Raw genomic sequence first — 19,168 nt, forward strand, 5'->3', positions numbered from 1 at the left:
TCTTAGACTGACCTTTGTCTGATCCATGAGAGCTTTTCTTAGCTCCTTAAAATGGAATTTGCAAATTATTCACAATTAGGAGCCATTCTGAGACCTAAACATTGATTCCCAATTGAAGAGCAATCTGTGTGGTTGGAGAGCAGAACAGCTTCCATGGGTGCCTCTCCCTAGAAACCAGGAAGTCTCCCCCCCCCCCCTATTCTTTTTTTTTTTAATAAATACTTTATTGATTTTTGAAAACAAGGTTTTTTAAAAAGAAAATATCAAATCTCAGGTAACATCTGAGATATCGTGCGATTACATATATACATTATATACACATCAAGTATCTTCAAATCTATCATTGTTAGAAATAGGCATATCCTTATAGTCTTGTTCTATTATTCCACCATTTATACCACCTTTCCCATACTGCCTTAAATTTAGAATTCTCATCGTCTTTAAGAAAACTAGTTAATTTTGCCATTTCTGCACATTCTAGAATTTTATTTGTTATTGTCATCTCTGGAGGGGTTTGTTTGTCTTTCCAGTATTTTGCGAAGGTTAGTCTGGCCGCTGTTATAATATGTATAATTAATTGTGTCTTGTCCTTAGAGAGTCCATCTCCCGTCATTCCTAGTAGAAAAATTTCCGGAGATAATTTTATATCTTCTTCCACTATTTCTCGCAGCCAAGTTCGTATTTTTGTCCAGAACTTTTTTGTCTCCGAGCAGGACCACCACATGTGAAAGACATTTGTCCACATGTTTGGATCAGAGTCTCCCTTAATTTGTGTCTGTGGAAATATGATTTCTTTTTGTTCTTTGGGCCCCATAAATAAGCGTGCCAGCCTGCCTGTAGATCGGGCCTTCTAGCGTCAGGATTTTCTTATTTTGTAATGAAACCCATTCTTTGATCCATACTAATTTGGCCGCTTTCTGGTAAACTTGCCAATCAGGTAATCCAAAACCGCCCATGCTTCTTTTCCCTTGCAGTATTTTATATGCAATCCTTGCCTTCTTCCCTTCCCACAAAAAGTCTCGCACCTTCCTTTCCAAATCTAGAAAATATTTTTTATCAAGATTCACTGGAATAGTTTGAAATAGAAATATAATTTTGGGGAGAATATTCATTTTAATTGCTGAAATCTTACCTGTAAAGGACAGTTTTAGTTTCTTCCATCTATCTATGTCCTGCTTTATTTTTTGTAGTAATGGACTATAATTGTCCTCTTTTAAGGAGGAATACCTTACAGTGATCCAGATTCCCAAATATTTTATTTTCTTTGCTATTTGAAGTTCAAGAGACTTTTCTAGTCGCTTCTTATTTATCTCTGTCATATTTCTCGCTAAGATTTTAGTTTTAGTTTTATTAAGCTTAAAGCCAGCGACTTCTCCATACTGTTGTATTTCCTGGAGTACCTTGGGACCAGATTTCAAGGGATCTTCCATTATTAAGGCCACGTCATCCGCGAAGGCTTGTATTTTAAAAATTTCTTTCTTAATTTGTAATCCTTTGATTTCTTTGTTGCCTCTAATCTTTCTGAGTAGGATTTCCAGCGCCATTATAAAGAGTAGAGGGGACAGGGGGCATCCCTGTCTAACTCCCTTTTGTATCCAAAATGTCCGTGTCTTATCCCCATTTATTAATATGCTTGCTCTCTGTTTATAATATATATTTTCAATCATCTTTCTAAAATTTGTCCCAAATCCCATCAAATCAATTTGGTTAATCATGAATTTCCAATTTAGATTATCGAACGGCTTTTGGGCATCCAAAAACACTAACGCCAGCTGTTTTTCCGGGTGTTGTTCATAGTATTCTATAACATTTATTACTGTCCTCACGTTATCCCTCATTTGCCTCCCTGGGAGGAATCCTTTCTGATCACTATGAATCCAGCCATTTAGAATTTTTTTTAGTCTCTCCGCAATTATACTGGTAAATAATTTGTAATCTGAATTTAACAAAGAAATCGGCCTATAATTTGCTATCTGTTTTGGATCAGCACCTTCTTTCAATATGTGGGTAATATTGTTTTATGTTTGTTTTATTTGATTTGTATACCGCCCTACTCCCGAAGGACTCAGGGCGGTGAACAGCCAAACAATAAAATAACAGATACAAAAAATTTAAAAAACCAGATAAAATCAGATTAAATCATTTTGGCCCAGACAAATTTAAAACACCCCAATAATTTAAAAACAGATTAAAATTTACATGTTTAAAAAGGGAAGAGATTAGGCCAAGCCCGCCTGATGGAATAAAAAGGTCTTCACAGCGCGGCGGAAGGTGCGCAGATCCGGGATCCTCCGTATCTCTGGGGGGAGCTCATTCCAGACGGTAGGTGCCCCCACAGAGAAGGCTCTCCCCCTAGGGGTCGCCAGTCGACATTGTTTGGCTGATGGCACCCGGAGGAGTCCCTCTCTATGAGAGCGTACTGGCTGGTGGGAGGCTATTGGTGGTAGTAGGCGGTCCCGTAGATAACCAGGTCCTAAGCCATGGAGCGCTTTAAAGGTGGTAACCAAAACCTTGAAGCGCACCCGGAAGACCACCGGGAGCCAGTGCAGCTCGCGCAGGAGAGGTGTCACATGGGAGCGCCATGTCGCTCCCATTACCACCCGCGCGGCCGCACTCTGCGCCAGTTGGAGCCTCCGGGTGCTCCCCAAGGGGAGCCCCATGTAGAGAGCATTACAATAGTCCAGGCGGGAGGTGACGAGGGCATGAATGACCGTGCGTAAAGAGTCCCGATCCAGAAAGGGACGCAACTGGCGAATCAGGCGAACCTGATGAAAAATCCTCCTGGTCACAGCCGTCAAGTGCTCTTCTAAAGACAGCCGTGAATCCAGGAGGACGCCCAAGTTGCGAGCCCTCTCCGTGGGGGCCAATGATTCGCCCCCAATAGTCAGTGATGGCATCAACTGACTATATCGGGACGTCGGAAACCACAGCCACTCAGTCTTGGATGGGTTGAGCCTGAGCCTGTTCCTCCCCATCCAGATCCGTACGGCCTCCAGGCACCGGGACATCACTTCAAGGGCATCGTTGGGGTGATCCGGGGTGGAGATGTACAGCTGGGTGTCGTCAGCGTACTGATGGTACTCCACCCCGAAACCACGGATGATCTCGCCCAGCGGCTTCACATAAATGTTGAACAGGAGAGGCGAGAGGACCGACCCTTGCGGCACCCCACATATGAGGGGCCTCGGGGTTGACCTCTGTCCCCCTGTCAACACAGACTGCGACCGGTCAGAGAGATATAGGTTTCTTTCCAGGAGTCAGGGATTCTTGTACCAACTAGTACCTCATTAAATATATCTAACAATTCTGATTGTAGTTCTTCCTCGAATTTTGCATAGATTTCCCCCGGGAGGCCGTCTGGACCTGGTGTTTTATTCTTCTTTATTTTGGCGAGAGCCAATTTGAGTTCTTCTATTGTGATTTTATTATTTAACATTTCTCTCTCTTCTTCTGTTATCTGTGACAAGTTAGCTTCCATCAGGTATTGTACAATTCTGTCTGGGTCAATCGCTTCCTCTTTATATAAGGCTTCGTAAAATTCTCTCGCTCTTTCTAACTTATCCACTTCTTTTGTCAAAATATCCCCATTAATGTCTTCTAATATAAGAATTTGATTTTTTTCCTGTTCTTTTTTTAATCTATATGCCAGCCATCTTCCCGACTTGTTGGCGTTCTCAAAGTGGTAGTGTTTTATTCTCTTGATTTTTTGCGCCAACTCTTCCTGATCCAGAATGTTAAGGTTATGTCTTGCCATCATTCATTTTTGTTTGGCCATCTTGTCTCCCGGGTTTTGTTGTAGTTTACTATCTGCTTCCTCTAAGTTCTTATTATAATCCTCTCTAACTTTCCTTTCTTCCTTATTTTTGAACGCCATATACGATATCACTACTCCTCTCAAATACGCTTTCATGGTATCCCATACAATTTCCTTCGCCGTACCTTGCTTGCCATTCTCAATAAAGAAACGCTTAATTTCTTCATTTAATTTTATTATAAACTCTTTTTCGTTCAAAAGGTTGGACCTTAGTCTCCATCTTTGTTGTCTTCTCCTGTTAATATGGTGCCAATGTATTTCAAGAAGTTTATGATCTGTCCAGGTATTTATACTTATATCCGCTTTCTTAATTTCTAAACCTAATTTTCTAGTAGTCCATACCATGTCAATTCTAGACCAAGAATTCTGTGGGTTTGAGAAAAAAGTATATTGGGAATCGTGAGGATGTAAAGTGCGCCATATATCAATTAAATTAATTTCATCGACAAGATCAAAGAAGCTTTTTGGTAGAGGTAATCTTTTATTTCTTTTTCTCTCCCCACTTTTATAATCTTTCAGTGGATTAACAACTCCATTAAAATCGCCTAACATACATATTTCAGCATGGGCCCAACTCCCTAATTGTTCGTGTAGTTTTTTATAAAATTGTCCCTGTTTCTCATTTGGAGCGTATACTCCCACCAACATCATTTTTGCGTTAGCTCTCCTAATTTCTACCATTAGAATTCTCCCTTTAGTATCTTTATACTTTAATTCTGCCTCGATTCCTTTTTTCACATATATCACCACACCCCTTTTCTTTTTCTCCGCTAGTGACACAAACAGTTTGCCAAATTTAATAAATTCTAAGCAATTTGCCTCATCTTCTTTTATGTGAACCTCCTGTAAACAAATTATATCTGGGTTCTGTTTTGCCAATTTTGATAGGATTATCTTTCTTTTTTTGTGGTCATTCAAGCCATTGACATTTAAGGATAAGATTTTTAGGCCATCCATTTCTTATGTTGTGTCCGGGTTCTAGTTCTTATTTGTCTTTAGAGTTACTGCTCTTACTGGTCTGGTCTTTTTTCCTTGTCCTTCCGCTTCTTCTTTTTTCTTCTCCTCCTCTATATCTTCTTTTGTAATTTGCTCTTGTGAGGTTTCTTCTTCCGTGTTTACCGTATCGATCTCTTCTTTACTAATCTGTTCTTCTTCCCCTCCTCTTAGTTGATCTAGGAAGTCTTGTGCTTCGGATAAGCTATCGATTTTAACTTTTCTTCCTTGCCATGATACTATCATCCCCTCTGGCAGGATCCATCGAAATATAACATTCCTTCTGTTCAAGTGACTCACCAGAAATCTATAGTTTTTCCTCACTTCCCTCACCCTTCTAGGTATCTGTTTCAGGATATTCACCTCCTTTCCTTGGAATTCGATCTTTTCTTCTCTCGCTATATTAAGGAGAATATCCCTCACTTTCTTCCTGGCGAACTTCACATGGACCTCCCTAGGGAGTTTGTTTCTTCTTACATAGTTCATTTGAACTCTGTAGACCTCATCAAGTTCTTTGATAATATCTTGTTTGTCCTGTTGAAGGACATCTGCTATCAACCCGGCTATTTTATCGCTTAAGTCCTCTTCCTTCTCTTCGCAGATGTTTTGGAGGCGAAGGTAGTATGAAGCCTTATCCATTCTGAGAACTAAACATTGATTCCCAATTGAAGAGCAATCTGTGTGGTTGGAGAGCAGAACAGCTTCCATGGGTGCCTCTCCCTAGAAACCAGGAAGTGTCCCCCCCCCTCTATTCACCCCCTTCTTGGACCTGGATGAATATTATGCAGCATTGAAGGTTTGTGACCTGGTCAGTGATGCGGCTGCCTTTAGACAAGATCCCCTCAACCTCCTCCTGGACAGAGTCTCCAAGTCCCGTTTCTCTGGGCATCTTCTCCAGCCCTTCACAGACAAGAAATCCTTTACGTACAAATTGTAAAGTGGAAAATTAAACAGCCTGAAAACTGCTATTTTATTTCTCTGGTTGATGAAAGAAAAAATATACATTGGAAATTTCTTTACACACTTAATTTTTTTTTATTTGCTTAATTTTTTTTTTATTTTGGTGTAAAGTACCAAACAACAAATAAAAACAACCCCAAACTGAAATCCCAGACAGTTGTTCTGCTGAATTCTTTCTGCAAAGGAGGTTTTTATGAGGAAATCAAGAAAGAATTATATAAGAGAGATGAAGATTTCCCTCCTCAGCTGAGAGCCGGTCAAACATGGCATTTCACATCATTCTGGCATTTTCATGGAGAGGATCAGGCAACCAGGCTGGTTCCCACAGCTTCCTCCTGGCCTCTTTTCCTCCTCACTCTCTCACACACACACTTTTAGCTGTAGAAAGAAGTGCCCGAATTATTTTTTATAAGGTGTCACATTCAGTAGCTGTTGCTGAACAGAAAATTTCTCTGAATGACTCTTACAGAGTTCTCTTTATTGAGCTGAAAGGGAAGAGAGCTAGAAGAATTCCAGTCATTCAACAATTTCCCATTTTGAAACATATACATATGATTTTCTTTGACTCCTGCATACTATCTAAATGGAAAAAATATCTCCTTTCAAATAAAAGAAAATCTAATAATTCTTCCAATATCACAATGGTGTTATATCTCATGCTTTTACATTGATTCTGGCTGTGAGCTGCTCCTTTGTGTTGAGGTCTGGCCTCAGAAGGATAATGTAGCACTTGGGGATGAAGATGCAGCCCAGCAGACCAGCACTGGAGGCCAGGATGGAGAAGACCTGCACAGCCACCATGGATTTCCCTTTGGTGCTCAGATAGGTGGGCACAAAAGTCACCCAGACACTGCAGAAGACCAGCATGCTGAAGGTGATCAGCTTGGCTTCGTTGAAGGCCCCAGGCAGGCTCCTGGCCAGGAAAGCCACTGTGAAGCAGATGGCAGCCAGGAAGCCCATGTAGCTGAGGGTGACGTAGAACATGACAACGGCCCCTTCGTTGCATTGCAGGATGATCTCTCCAGGCTGGGAGTAGAGGTCAGAATCAGGGAAGGGGGCAGAAACTCCCAGCCAGATGGAGGAGATGATAATTTGGACAGCAGAACAAGAAAGGATGATGGAGTTGGCCAAGCTCTTCCTCAACCATCTCTTCACTCGGTTTCCTGGTTTTGTGGCCAGGAAGGCCAACACAACCATGATGGTTTTGGCCAAGAGAGAAGAAACAGCAACTGAGAAGATGATGCTGAAAACCGTTTGTCGGAGAAGGCAGTTGGCTTTCCTTGGTTGACCAATGAAGAGAGAAGGAGACAAGAAGCAAAGCAGGAGGGAGACCAGGAGGATGTAGGAGAGGTCCCGGTTGTTGGCTTTGACAAGGGGAGTTTCTAAATACTTAATGAAGATGATTAAAACAAGACCTGTGGTTAGGAAGAAGAGAAGGGCAAAAGAGACCAGGATGATGCCCAGAAGTTCTTCATAAGACAGGAAGGTTACAACTTTGGGGATACATTGAACTCTGTCCTCATTTGGGTATTTATCATCTGGGCACTTGGTGCATTTTTCTGTATCTGAGAAAAGGAAAAACCAATATTTCCTCAGTATTCTGTCCTTTACATTTCAAGGAGTCCTTTTTTTGGGGGGGGGGGGACTGATTCCAGCAATATTTTCCAAGATGTGTTCTTTAACCATTCCACAGAAAATAATGATAATATAATTTTCTAATACATTTATAGCTAACTATATGAAATTGGAGGATTAGTGCATTTTGCATAAACACAAAAAAGAGTTGAGCTTCAATGCATGTTTTAATTTGCACTCAAAATGCTGCGGATAAATCCATTTCCACCAGACCTTCCTTTCCTCTGATGTCACCCACCTTCCTGAGTGGAGAAGGTCCCCTCCGGACAAGGAACACAGTCGTAGCAGCAAACTGGCTCTCCTTCTCGAGCCCTCTTGACAAATCCAGGATGACAACTTTCCACGCATTTGGACTGAGGCAGGGACTGAGCAGAAAAACAAGGAATGCCAAAGAAAAGGTGTTAGGACTCTCCGTCTATGGAAAATGGGAGGAGAAATGGACATTAGCCAAGTAGCCTCAATGCTTCACTGAGGTAAATATGAAATCTCTGACTCCTTCCAAACAGGTGTAGGAGATGTGACCCTGGAAGGTTCTTCCTTTAGGTCCTCCCTTTTGCTTCTGGCACAACACGTTGGAATAATAAAAGGCTTTTCTACTTAATAAATTCTGGAAGGATGGAATTGAGAAAAGATTTAAGCATTGTGACAAAGTTAAAGGTTCCCCCTCATGACTGTATTAAAATGAATTCCTCCACTCTTCATCCATCTATCTATGTTGATGATGATCATATTAAATTTTCAAATACAGTCATTGTCAAAGATTTATTAAATTATTTTATTTAATAAAGATTTATTTAAGTTGAGTAAAACGTTATTAAAAAGGAAACTTCTGACCAGTAGGGTCTGGAAAGGTTTCTTCTGGACTACAGAAAGCCTTGCAAAGCTGGTCCCCTTTGACACCAGTTCAAAACAGTCTCCCCATTAAGAGATAAAGCAAAAATTCCTCATAAATTATAGCTGATGATGTTACCTAGTTGGGTAATGAAACGCCTGGAAGAAAACAAGCAAGCTCAGAGAGCACCAAGGAGCCCTCATGTCAGTCCTGAGCTACCAATATTTTCCTTTATTAAGACTGAAGGTTTCTGCACAGTTTCTAGAACTGTAGTGAGATTGAGGGGAGATCATGAGGTGTCCCTGAAAAAGGTTAAGTCGCAAACCTTTGGCTGCAACAGGTGGGACATGAATGTGAGTCCTGGGTCAGGAGGAGATATTTCTGAGGCCCATCCAGTTATCCAAGAAAAAGTCCTTTGTGTTGAAGAACTCCAATTAGGAGACTCCAACTGGCATGGAAAGACATTTAATAGTAGTTGAATTTGGAGACTCCTTTTCAAGCAGAGGGACTGAAGATAGCTAACACTCAAGATAAACAAGGCCATTCATTTTCAGATGAAGAGCCCTCTTAATTAGCAAAGGCCAAATCTAAGTAGCATTTCCTGTCACAATCTGTCTCATTACTTCTGATATCAGGAAGACCTTTTCTTTGAACTACAGTTGTGTTTCAGGTTTCTGGGACAAGGGATTCTCTCACTGGTCACTGTCATTTTACGTGAACTGAAAGCCTTAGACCTCCTTCCTAGGGGCAGAAGGCCAATTGCTCCCCCCCCCAGTTGGGTGAAAGACAGATAGGGCTAACTTTGACCAGGTCTGGACTACTTACAGTAAACACATCACAGACCATGGACCTTCCCTTTCAAGGAACCATTTCCCAATGGCCTTTCCCTAAGCAAGACAAGAGGAAGCTTCTCTCCCAATGGGACCCCCAGGAGCTCCATCCAGCCATGATCCAATTTCATCTCATTCAGTCCAAACCTCAATTCAGGGTCTCTTCAACAGAATCCCCTTCAGCTTTGCGCTTTCAGGACAAGGAACAAGCGAACCTGAGGCTCTTAACAACACAACCTCCAGCACTTGAGGGTTTCTCATCCCAGGTTGGACATGGCTGAACCAGCTACAAAGAGTCTTCAGTATTACAGCAGCTGAAGAACAGCTTGGTCAATAGTACTGAAGGCTCCCAAGTGGTCTATAGAAAGGAAACTATAAGGTTTCTAGTCCCCATGTTCAATTCCCAATGAAGGTCACGGACCCTGGAAACTAGGCTTAGTCCACATGAAATGGGTCATAAATCTTTGGAAAAAACAGGAAAGACAACAAAATTTCTCCCACCTGGTTGAGCAACTTTAGCTCTGAAAGAGCATCTTGGTAGATAGTAAGTCTCTGTCTTTCCAAAGTCCCCATTAGAAGTTCGATGGGATTCTCCTTGGGGAGAATCAAATGGCTCAGGATTGCCAGATCTGCTGCTACATCTCCATTTTGATCCAAGTAGAGTTTCATCATGGAAATATTGCAATACTCATTCTTCTGCAGGAAAGGATGGAACTAGAAGGGGAACATCCAGGAAGTTTAAAATCTGAAAGCTTTTTTTAAAAAAATCCCATTTAGCGTTTACACATTTGAATCTTTTTTCTACAGCTGCCTAACATCAAAATATACATTTAGAAAAATAGGCGTTACTACCTTCATAAATAAAACAAATGTTCAGCAAATTGCTCAACCCTATATTGGCAATATATATATATATACAAAAAATAATTGATGCAATTGGTAAATTATAGGGGACATTCTAGAGCAGATGATAAATGAAATGAATCATAGGAAAAAAATTATTTATAAACGCCTGGAAAACATCAGGTTGATTATGAAAAATGGTTCATTTAGCGACCATTTCAAAGTTACAACGGCACTGATCATTTTCCCAGGATCATGGCAGCATCCCCAGGGTCTCCAGGTGATCAACATCTGAATTCTTGGCATCCACTTATGATGGTTGCAGCGTTTTAGGGTCGCCTGATCTCCTTTTGCGACTTCTGACAAGCAAAATCAACAGGGAAGCCAGATTCACTTAACAACCATGTTAACAACTGCGATGATTCACTTAAGAAGAAAAGGAAAGAAAGTCATAAAATAGGGCAAAACTTACTTAACGACCGTCTTGCTTAGCAACAGAAATGCTGAGCTCAACTGTGATCGTAAATCCCATTCTGCCTCTTCCAATAACTGGAAGAAGTTGCCCAGAAACTCCAGATCTCCTCCATGTTGTTTGGGGGGGAGGTGGGGGAAATGGGGAAATGAGCTCAGTCAGAAGGGAGGAGATTCTGGCTGAAGGAGAGGAAAAAGACCCTGAAAAGAGGAGCCATTTCAGAGCTGAGCCCTCAAAGCAGAGAAGTTCAGCCTCCCCTTCACTGAGGAGGCAAAGACTGAACAGCCGTCAGTCAGAGAAGCTTTGACTGGGACTCCTGCAGAGAGGAGGGGTTGGGCTAGATGGTCTCAAAGTGTCCTTCAAAGTTATAAAGGTAAAATTCAACTATGCGAATCACAAACCCATAAAGACATGAGTGTATTTAAAAATGCATACATCCGTTTAAAATTCAGGGGCCTGGTGGCTCAGCAGACTAAAAGCATTGTGATTAACACCAGCTGCCTGCAATTACTGTAAGTTCGAATCTCACCAGGCTCAAGGTTGACTCAGCCTTCCATCCTCTCTAAGGTAGGTAAAATGAGGACCCAGTTGTGGGGGCAATAAGCTGACTTTATATAAATATACAAAAGTATGAAGGCTATTGCTTAACGCATTGTAAGCCGCCCTGAGTCTCCAGAGAAGGGCGGCATATAAATCAAATTTAAAAAAAAAAAAAAATTAACTGTGTTTAAAACCAAAATCTATGTGTCGTGGGGCCTGGTGCTTAGAAGATGATGTCTCCAGCAATCAGATTGGCCCAACCGTTGATCTTCTGAAGCCCAATGTGGTTAAGAAGGTTCCCCTCCTTCTCCTCTGGGTTCCTTCTCTGAAGGATCTAAGAGTGATGGATCCATATTGTTAGAAATAGGAAAGCAGCAATAAAGCAAGGAAGGCAATCTGGTACCCTAAAAGAGCAAAAGTTTATCAAAGCATCTGCAATTAGCACAGCCCCCCAAACCCCCCAAGGCTGTGTGTTCTCCCCACTTCTCTTCTCTCCGTATAACAATGACTGCATCTCTATCGATCCATCTGTTAAACTACTGAAGTTCGCAGGTGACACAACAGTGATTGATCAGTCTCATTCGAGACAAAGATGAATCCGCATACAGATGGGAGGTTGAACAACTAGCCTCGTGGTGCGACCGGAACAATCTGGAACTGAAGACACTCAAAACTGTAGAAATGGTGGTGGACTTTAGGAGAAACCCTCCCATACTTCCACCTCTCACAATACTAGACAACACAGAATCCACAGTAGAGACCTTCACATTTCTAGGTTCTACCATATCACAACACTTAATGATAGTCACAGGGTTATAATTATAGTCATTAAGTGTTCGACCTTATGATTCTTGATGAACGTATCTTTTCCTTTTATGTACACTGAGAGCCTATGCACCAAAGACAAATTCCTTGTGTGTCCAATCACACTTGGCCAATAAAAAAATTCTATTCTATTCAAATCCACCAGGTGGACCCGGATCAAAGCATGCAAGAGGTTTTATGCCCTTCCTCCCATCACTCAACACTGTCCTGCTTTCCCATTGGCTGGGGACTAGCAAGCTCTCGACCTATCCGGAGTGCCTATTCAACAATATGGCCTTATTTTTTCCCCAACTCCCTGTTTCCATGGCCTGGTGTGATTCTGCATCAGTAACTTTCCATTGCTCTTTTGCGTAAATCGGTTATATTTTGAAATGTGTCCATTAAGCTCTTGCTCAGAAATCCCTCCCCCCTTTTCTTTCTAGACTTTTCTGAACCACTTTGTTCACTCTAAGAACAATACCATTTTAACTAGTTTTTCAAAAAAATCCTTAATATTCTAGTTCCTTATTTTCTTTATTTATTATGCAGAAGTGGAAGCTGTAATGAAACATTATTTTAGAAGCAATTCTTCACATCCCACAATATCGGGACCCCCATACCTGCCACGGCTGCAGCCTTGGAGCCCCCAACCTCCCTTCGCTCTCCTTCCTTCCCCTCCTCCATCTGGAGGAATAGGCGGCATTCAAGGCCTGGGCCAGAGTCTGAATGATACTGTACAAAAGGTAATAATTTTGTATATTTCTTCTGTTCTTTTTCTCCTGGGTCTCCAGTGGGGCTTTCTGGGTGCATCTTCTGCGGCCTTTGACAGAAAAGACGTTCTTTGAAAGAGAACACAGGAAATAATAATCTTGAAACTTTTCTTCCACAAAGAAATGGGGTTCAAAGGCATCATCCATTGGCCTTCCTTTTGGCAGATAAACAAAGTTCCAAATACTATGGATGTATTTATGAAGTCTGTGCTTTTTCAATCTTAATCCTCCCAAAGCTGTATAGATCCAGACTTTCCCTTCAATGGGTCCTGGCAAATGCATAAGTGTTAAATGGAAAGAAAGAATTCTGTCCCTAATGGGAACATTTTCTATGAAGTGAACAAAGACGTTGACTTGTCTCCACTTAGAGAGGGAATCCCTGAGGGTTTTTGTGTATCCAGTTGTTGAGAACAGTTGTGATATAACCACACAAATTCCACTCCTGACAAGCACAGGAGGAAAAATCCTCATGAAATTCTCTCCCTTCTCTGTGTCTGAAGCAAAGAGGCCAATCAGGGTCCATCTGAAATGGAGGAGCAGCTGGACAATTGCTGGGTAGTGGAATCCTTCTTTGGGATTCATCCGGTGGAAAAAGGGGAATTTCCTTTTATCACTCAGAGCCTCTGAAACAAGGTTATTACTGATCTGAAAAAGAAATGAAGAAAGCTGTGTTATACTGGGGGTCAGATAAAGTCCAAAACTTTATTTTTTAATAAATTCAACTTGGTATTGATGAAGAAATTAAATAGATTATTGTTGATTAGCAATTATGCCATATCAAGAAACAGAATATTAAGCACAGTGTTAATGACACTGTATATAAAAATGGAGCACAAGAAACAAATTAAATAAAAAAGAATAAGAATAAAAAAACATATTTCTGTATCACAATTTATTGCAATCAGACCCACATGTCTATGGAGAGTCTCAGTCGTCCAGGTTCTTCAGCTCTGGATGAGAAGCAAAAGGTCTTCAAAGAAAAACCAGAAAGTCCAGTTGCCTCTTGAAAAAAGCACCTTTGGGACAATCAGATCCAGATGTGCAGGTGTCAAGTGAGCGTTTCGTTCCAATAAAGGGCCGTATTATATCTTTAATTCTGACTGAACAGCAAATGTGTTGCTTTAACACAAGTTTCCCAAAAGGTTGTTTGTCTAATGTGCAGTCCAAGACTCTCATCTCTCTCTTTCTTATGCAGTTGACATTGAATATTCCAGATTCATGGTGAAGCAATATTTGCTTATTTATTTATATACCACCTTGATCATTTCTGGGCTGTTCTCTAGTTACACAAGAGAGAGGGAGACCACAGTTCCTAATATAATTTGTCAATTGCACAATCCTAGAGAGCTTTATTTGAAATTCTGCATCTTCTAACCCAGAGAACTTGGGGACTCTGTCAGGTTCCAGAGGTTTAATTGTACACTAAGAAATTCAGTCCTGTGGAAAAGGAAGGAGACCCTCTGTGAGTTCTCTGGTTTCATGTATCAGGACACAGTAAAAAGCATCTGGTCTTCAGCAGTTCTTAAAAATAGGTAAATGCGATGGCACCGCAGGCTTCGATGGCTGCTCCTTTCGGAGTGCTAGCCCTGGGATCTTGTTAAAGCCGTTAGAACAGCGAAAATCAGCTGTGTAGAGGCTTGGAAACTTTCCCCTTGGGAAAAGGGGGGAAAGAGAGCAGCCAGGCTTAGGTAGAGCTCCCCAAGAGCCCCAGGAACAATTCTGGGGGCTTGAAGGGTGAGAGCTCCCTGGAAGCCTGACACAAGCTCCGGACCCGGGACGTCTCTGTTTTAAGCAGAACAAGACGCCACGACCACTCCTGCAACAATCTTGCAACATACTGGATACAAAAGCAGGCAGAGTGAAGCCAGGAGGGATTCTAATTGCAAGTACTAAACTTTAACTCCTATGTATTGAATACTTCCTTCTTGATTGCCAAGGAAAGAAAGTGAAAGGAAATGGTGCCGAGTCTTAATTGGGCGTGGTAATGAAAGTTAACTGTAAAGTACTCTTCAGTGCTGACAGCCCTTGCTGATAATAATTGAAATTTGTTTTAAAAGAAAGAAGAATTAAATTGGACTGCAGATAAATTCAAAACTTACTGAGGACTGGAAACTAATTGGAAATTAAGCTGATTTATTGGACTTTGTTCTGGCTGTTGTAAAAGTTTTAAATTGAAACTGAAAATTGGGAAATGGCTTCCAGGCAAATAAAAACTGCTGTGCCCAAAAGTACTGGGAGCTCTCCTGCCCCACCATCTAAACCACAATCTTTGTAGAACCACAAGTTTTAACACTGGAAGCCTTGCAGCAAGCTTTAAAGCTACAAGCCTTTACTTTAGAGGGGAAAATTACCTCTGCCTTTGAGGAAAAAATGAAGGAGGTGACTGAAAAAATGAACATGGTGACTGAAGAGATGCTAGAAATTAAAGACGTAATTCAAGCTCGGAACAAGGAAATTAGAGAAGACATTATCTTTGCATTTCAGGGTTTGGCAAGCCATATTGAAGGGTTAGATGAAAGACTAGAGGAAATTAATCAATCCAACGTGAACCTGGAGAACAAAATGGGGGAGGTTCAGGCACAGATGGAGAGGGCAGATTTAGAGGTGATGATGATACAATACAGGTCGATGGAATTTGCCATAAGAGTAAAAGGTCTGAAAGAAAATAACCAAGAGAACCTGAGAGAGATTTTTGCAGAAGCCTTTGTACAGATAACTGGAGAAAGAAAGGAAGATCTGGAATGGCAAATTGACAAAATTTATCGTGTAAATTCATGGGTGGCCAGACAGAGAAATTTACCAAGAGACATTGTAATCTACTTCACAACAAGGAGGATAAGAAATGAAATTCTACAGGCTTCTTATAAAAACAAACTCCAAGTGGCAGGGCAGGAGGTTTTAACATTGAAAGAAATCCCCCCCAAAATGTTGAGAACAAGGAAGGACTATGCCTTTTTGGTGGAAGAACTCAGAAAGCACCAGATACAGTATAGATGGGAGGTTCCAACCGGAATGGTGGTGAATTATTCAGGACAGAGATATCGTCTTAATACAGTATGGAAGGCAAGAGATTTTTACTCCAACATATTAAAGGCTGGAGGTTCATCTTCCCCAGAAACTAGAAGAAGAAAGGAAGCAGAGGAAGCAAGAAAGGGAGAGAAAGAAGTTATGCAGGCCCAGGCACAGGGTCAAGGAGGGGCCTTGATTGCTGAAGAAGATTTAATACAATTTATAAGTTCAGCCCAAGACCTGGAGCTATTTGGCAAAACAGAGGAACCAAAGGACCAAAGACAGACTCAAGCAGCAACTAAACGTAAAGAGGAATTAAAGGTTCAGCAAGCCCAGATAAAAATACAAGAAACTACAAAAACAGAAGCAGTGATGGGGGTGGGGGGGGGGCAAGGCCGAAGATCAAAGTGAAAGATGACCTTCAGCTAATGCTTCAAAAGCTTCAAATTGCCAAAGATGGCAAATAAATTCCTAACTTGGAATGTCAATGGTTTAAACTCACCGCAAAAGAGGAGGAAAATATTTCACTACTTGAAACAGTATAAAAATGACATTATTTGCTTACAAGAGACACATATTATAACGAAAGATCAAAAATATTTAATAAATGCAAGGTTGGGGACACATTTTGTAGCATCTGCACCAGAAAAGAAAAACGGTATAGTTATATACTTAAAAAAAAGGCTTAACAGCTAAATTAACTGAAGCAGATGTGCAAGGAAGATATATTGCAATTGAAACTTTAATAGAAAGGAAAAAAACACTTTTGATTGGAATATATGCACCAAATCAACAACAAGAAAATTTCTACAAGATTTTACATGCTAAATTAACACAATGGGACTACAAATCGTACATATTGATGGGAGATTGGAATGGAGTTTTGGATACTAAAAAGGACAAAAAAGGATCTTTGCAAAATACTCAAACGCGTGCCAGATTGCCTAAATCCTTTTTTGATATGATGGAAGACATGGAGTTGAGAGATATTTGGCGAGAGAGGAATGTAGAAGAAAAAGATTTTACTTTTTTTTTCTGATAGACACCAGTCATTTTCTAGGATTGACTTTATATTAATTACTAATGACTTCCTTTCCAGGGTGAAGAAAACGAAGATATGTCCAAGAACATTAACAGATCATAGCCCGGTTTGGATGGAATTAGAACATGAAAAGGGACCCAGGAAGTCCTGGAGGTTGAATGAAAATTTGTTTAGATATGAGGAAAATGTGAAAGAATGTAAAAAATGTATGAAAGAATTTTTTGTTATGAACATGCATAAAGGTACATCTATGGAAATGGTTTGGGATGCAAGTAAAGCATATATGAGAGGTATTTTAATATATTTGAACAATAAATATAGACGTAGACAGGAAAGAAAACAGAAGGAACTAGAAGAGGAAATAAAAAATAAAGAGCAAGTATTAATATTAAATCCAACAGACAAGAAAATAAAAGAAGCAATCAATTTATTGCGAGGGCAATTTAATATGTTGATGGCAGACCAGGCGGCAACTAATTTGCAATATGCCAAACATAATACTTTTTGTAATGCTAACAAACCAGGTAGATAGTTGGCATATTTGCTTAAAAAAAAACAAAAGTCACGTACCATAGAGAAAATAGAATATAAGGGTAAAGAGGTGTATCAGCAAAATATGATTAAAAAAGCATTTTTAGAATTTTATACGAAGTTGTATACTAGTGATAAGATCCAAGGTACAGATATAGACAAATATCTACAGAGGGAGAATATCTCTATAGTCTCAGAAGAGCAAAGGGAAGGTTTGAATCAATTGATAACCTCTGAAGAAATTGTTTTAGCAATTAAACAACTGAAAGTGGGAAAAACCCCTGGGACAGATGGATTGACAGCTGTTTATTATAAGAGTCTGCAGACAAAAATGGTGGGACCACTTAAAGAATTATTTAACAAAATACAAACTGGAGGAGAAGTGCCTCCTTCCTGGAGAACAGCATTTATTTCCTTGATCCCAAAGGAAGACCAAGATCATACTCAGCCCAAAAACTATAGACCCATATCACTTTTAAACACAGATTATAAGATTTTTACTAAAATACCAGCAAATAGGCTGATGCCAGTTATGCAACAAATGATTCATAATGATCAAACTGGTTTTATTAATAGGCGATATATGAAAAGTAATGTAAGGCAAATAGTTAATATATTGGAATATTTGGGAAAGAACAACCAGGTCCCTGTGGTGCTTATATTTTTATTTTTTATTTTTATTTTTTTATTGCAAAAGTTTTACAATTACATTTTCACCCCTTTTTTCACCCCCCCACCTCCCTCCCCAAACTTCCCGTCCTCCCTAGCCCTCCCTAACCCTCCCCCCCAGACTTCCCTATTATGTACTCATAACTAATAATACTGATATATATACCTGAACCCATCCCTCCCCCTATATAAATTTTCCCTCTTTATCTCTTTACATTAAAATATTTCTAATACATTGTTTTCAAATAAAAGCTATTTGGTACTTTCTAGTTTGGTATTTGTTCTGAACATATTCTATCCACCTTTTCCATTCCCATTCATAAGTCTCTTGTGAACAATCTTTTAAATATGCTGAAATCTTCGCCATCTCTGCAAAACTGGCCATCTTCAAAGTCCATTCCTCGATAGTAGGCAAAGCTTCATTCTTCCAATATTTACCTATCAACAATCTTGCTGCTGTTATCATATACAATATTAATTTTATTTCACCCCGTGTAAAACCCTTAACTATACCCAATAAAAACAATTGTGGTGAAAATTGAATTTTTTTCTTCAAAACATTCTGCATGACCCACCATATTTTTATCCAAAAAGCCTTAACTTTCCTACAGGTCCACCAAACATGATAATACGTAGCATCCAAACATTCGCATCTCCAACATTTTGGCTGAACATTAGGGTACATACATGACAACTTTTTAGGATCTAAATGCCATCTATAAAACATTTTATAAAAATTTTCCCTCAAATTCTGCGACTGTGTAAATTTAACATTCTGAACCCAAATTTTTTCCCATGTTTCCAACATCACTGGTTCTTCAAAATTTTGTGCCCACTTAATCATACAATCTTTAACTAATTCCGTTTCTGAATCCCTTTCTAGCAAAACATTATAAAGCCTTTTAATATGCATTGGACCTTTCTCTCTTATATGTCTAACCAATTCTTCCTCATGCAGCATAATACCAGTTTTTTGGTCCTCTTTCCATCTCAATTGTAATTGATTATATTGTAACCAAGTTAAATTAATCCCTTCGTCCAACAGTGTCTGCAATGTCTTCAACTGCCATCTGCCTGCAAAAAGAACCTGTAAAAAAACTGCCATCTGTAAAAAGAACCTCTTTGTATAAAAACCCCCCGAGTGACATTATATTTGTATTCCACAAGGTATGACCAAGATCCAGCCATAGCGGTATTTTATAATCCCATTTGAGTCGGTGCTTCTTCCAAACTCTCATCAAAGAGTCTCTAAGTATATGACTTTTAAATACTTTATCAACTTTGTCATCATAAAATAGGTAAGCATGCCATCCAAATTCAAGATCAAAACTTTCTGCATTCAATATTCCAGTCTTTTTACTTCCAAACCAATCACTTGTTAAAGTTAAAGCTGCTGCATCATAATATAACTGTAGGTTTGGAAG

General features: G+C 40.0%; 1 protein-coding gene and 1 pseudogene across 2 annotated transcripts in view; one reads left to right on the plus strand and one right to left on the minus strand.

Annotated features, from left to right (window-relative positions):
* Positions 1-5,818: 5,818 nt before the first annotated feature.
* LOC132710305 (vomeronasal type-2 receptor 26-like) overlaps positions 5,819-19,168 on the minus strand; it is a 36,734-nt gene continuing 23,384 nt past the window's right edge. For both annotated transcript variants that reach the window (XM_087871949.1, XM_087871950.1), the window contains 4 exons: positions 12,344-13,138; positions 9,566-9,778; positions 7,641-7,767; positions 5,819-7,332 (listed from right to left, as the gene is read on the minus strand). In XM_087871949.1, coding sequence (XP_087728075.1) covers positions 6,422-7,332; positions 7,641-7,767; positions 9,566-9,778; positions 12,344-13,138 — 2,046 coding nt within the window. In that variant the 3' untranslated portion in view covers positions 5,819-6,421. The remainder of the gene's footprint in view (positions 7,333-7,640; positions 7,768-9,565; positions 9,779-12,343; positions 13,139-19,168) is intronic.
* On the plus strand, positions 14,885-15,969 carry LOC148113233 (uncharacterized; annotated as a pseudogene).

The sequence above is a fragment of the Pantherophis guttatus genome, chromosome 6 (assembly GCF_059756535.1).
Source record: "Pantherophis guttatus breed Tessera chromosome 6, ASM5975653v1, whole genome shotgun sequence".
In the NCBI taxonomy this organism is placed as follows: domain Eukaryota; kingdom Metazoa; phylum Chordata; class Lepidosauria; order Squamata; family Colubridae; genus Pantherophis; species Pantherophis guttatus.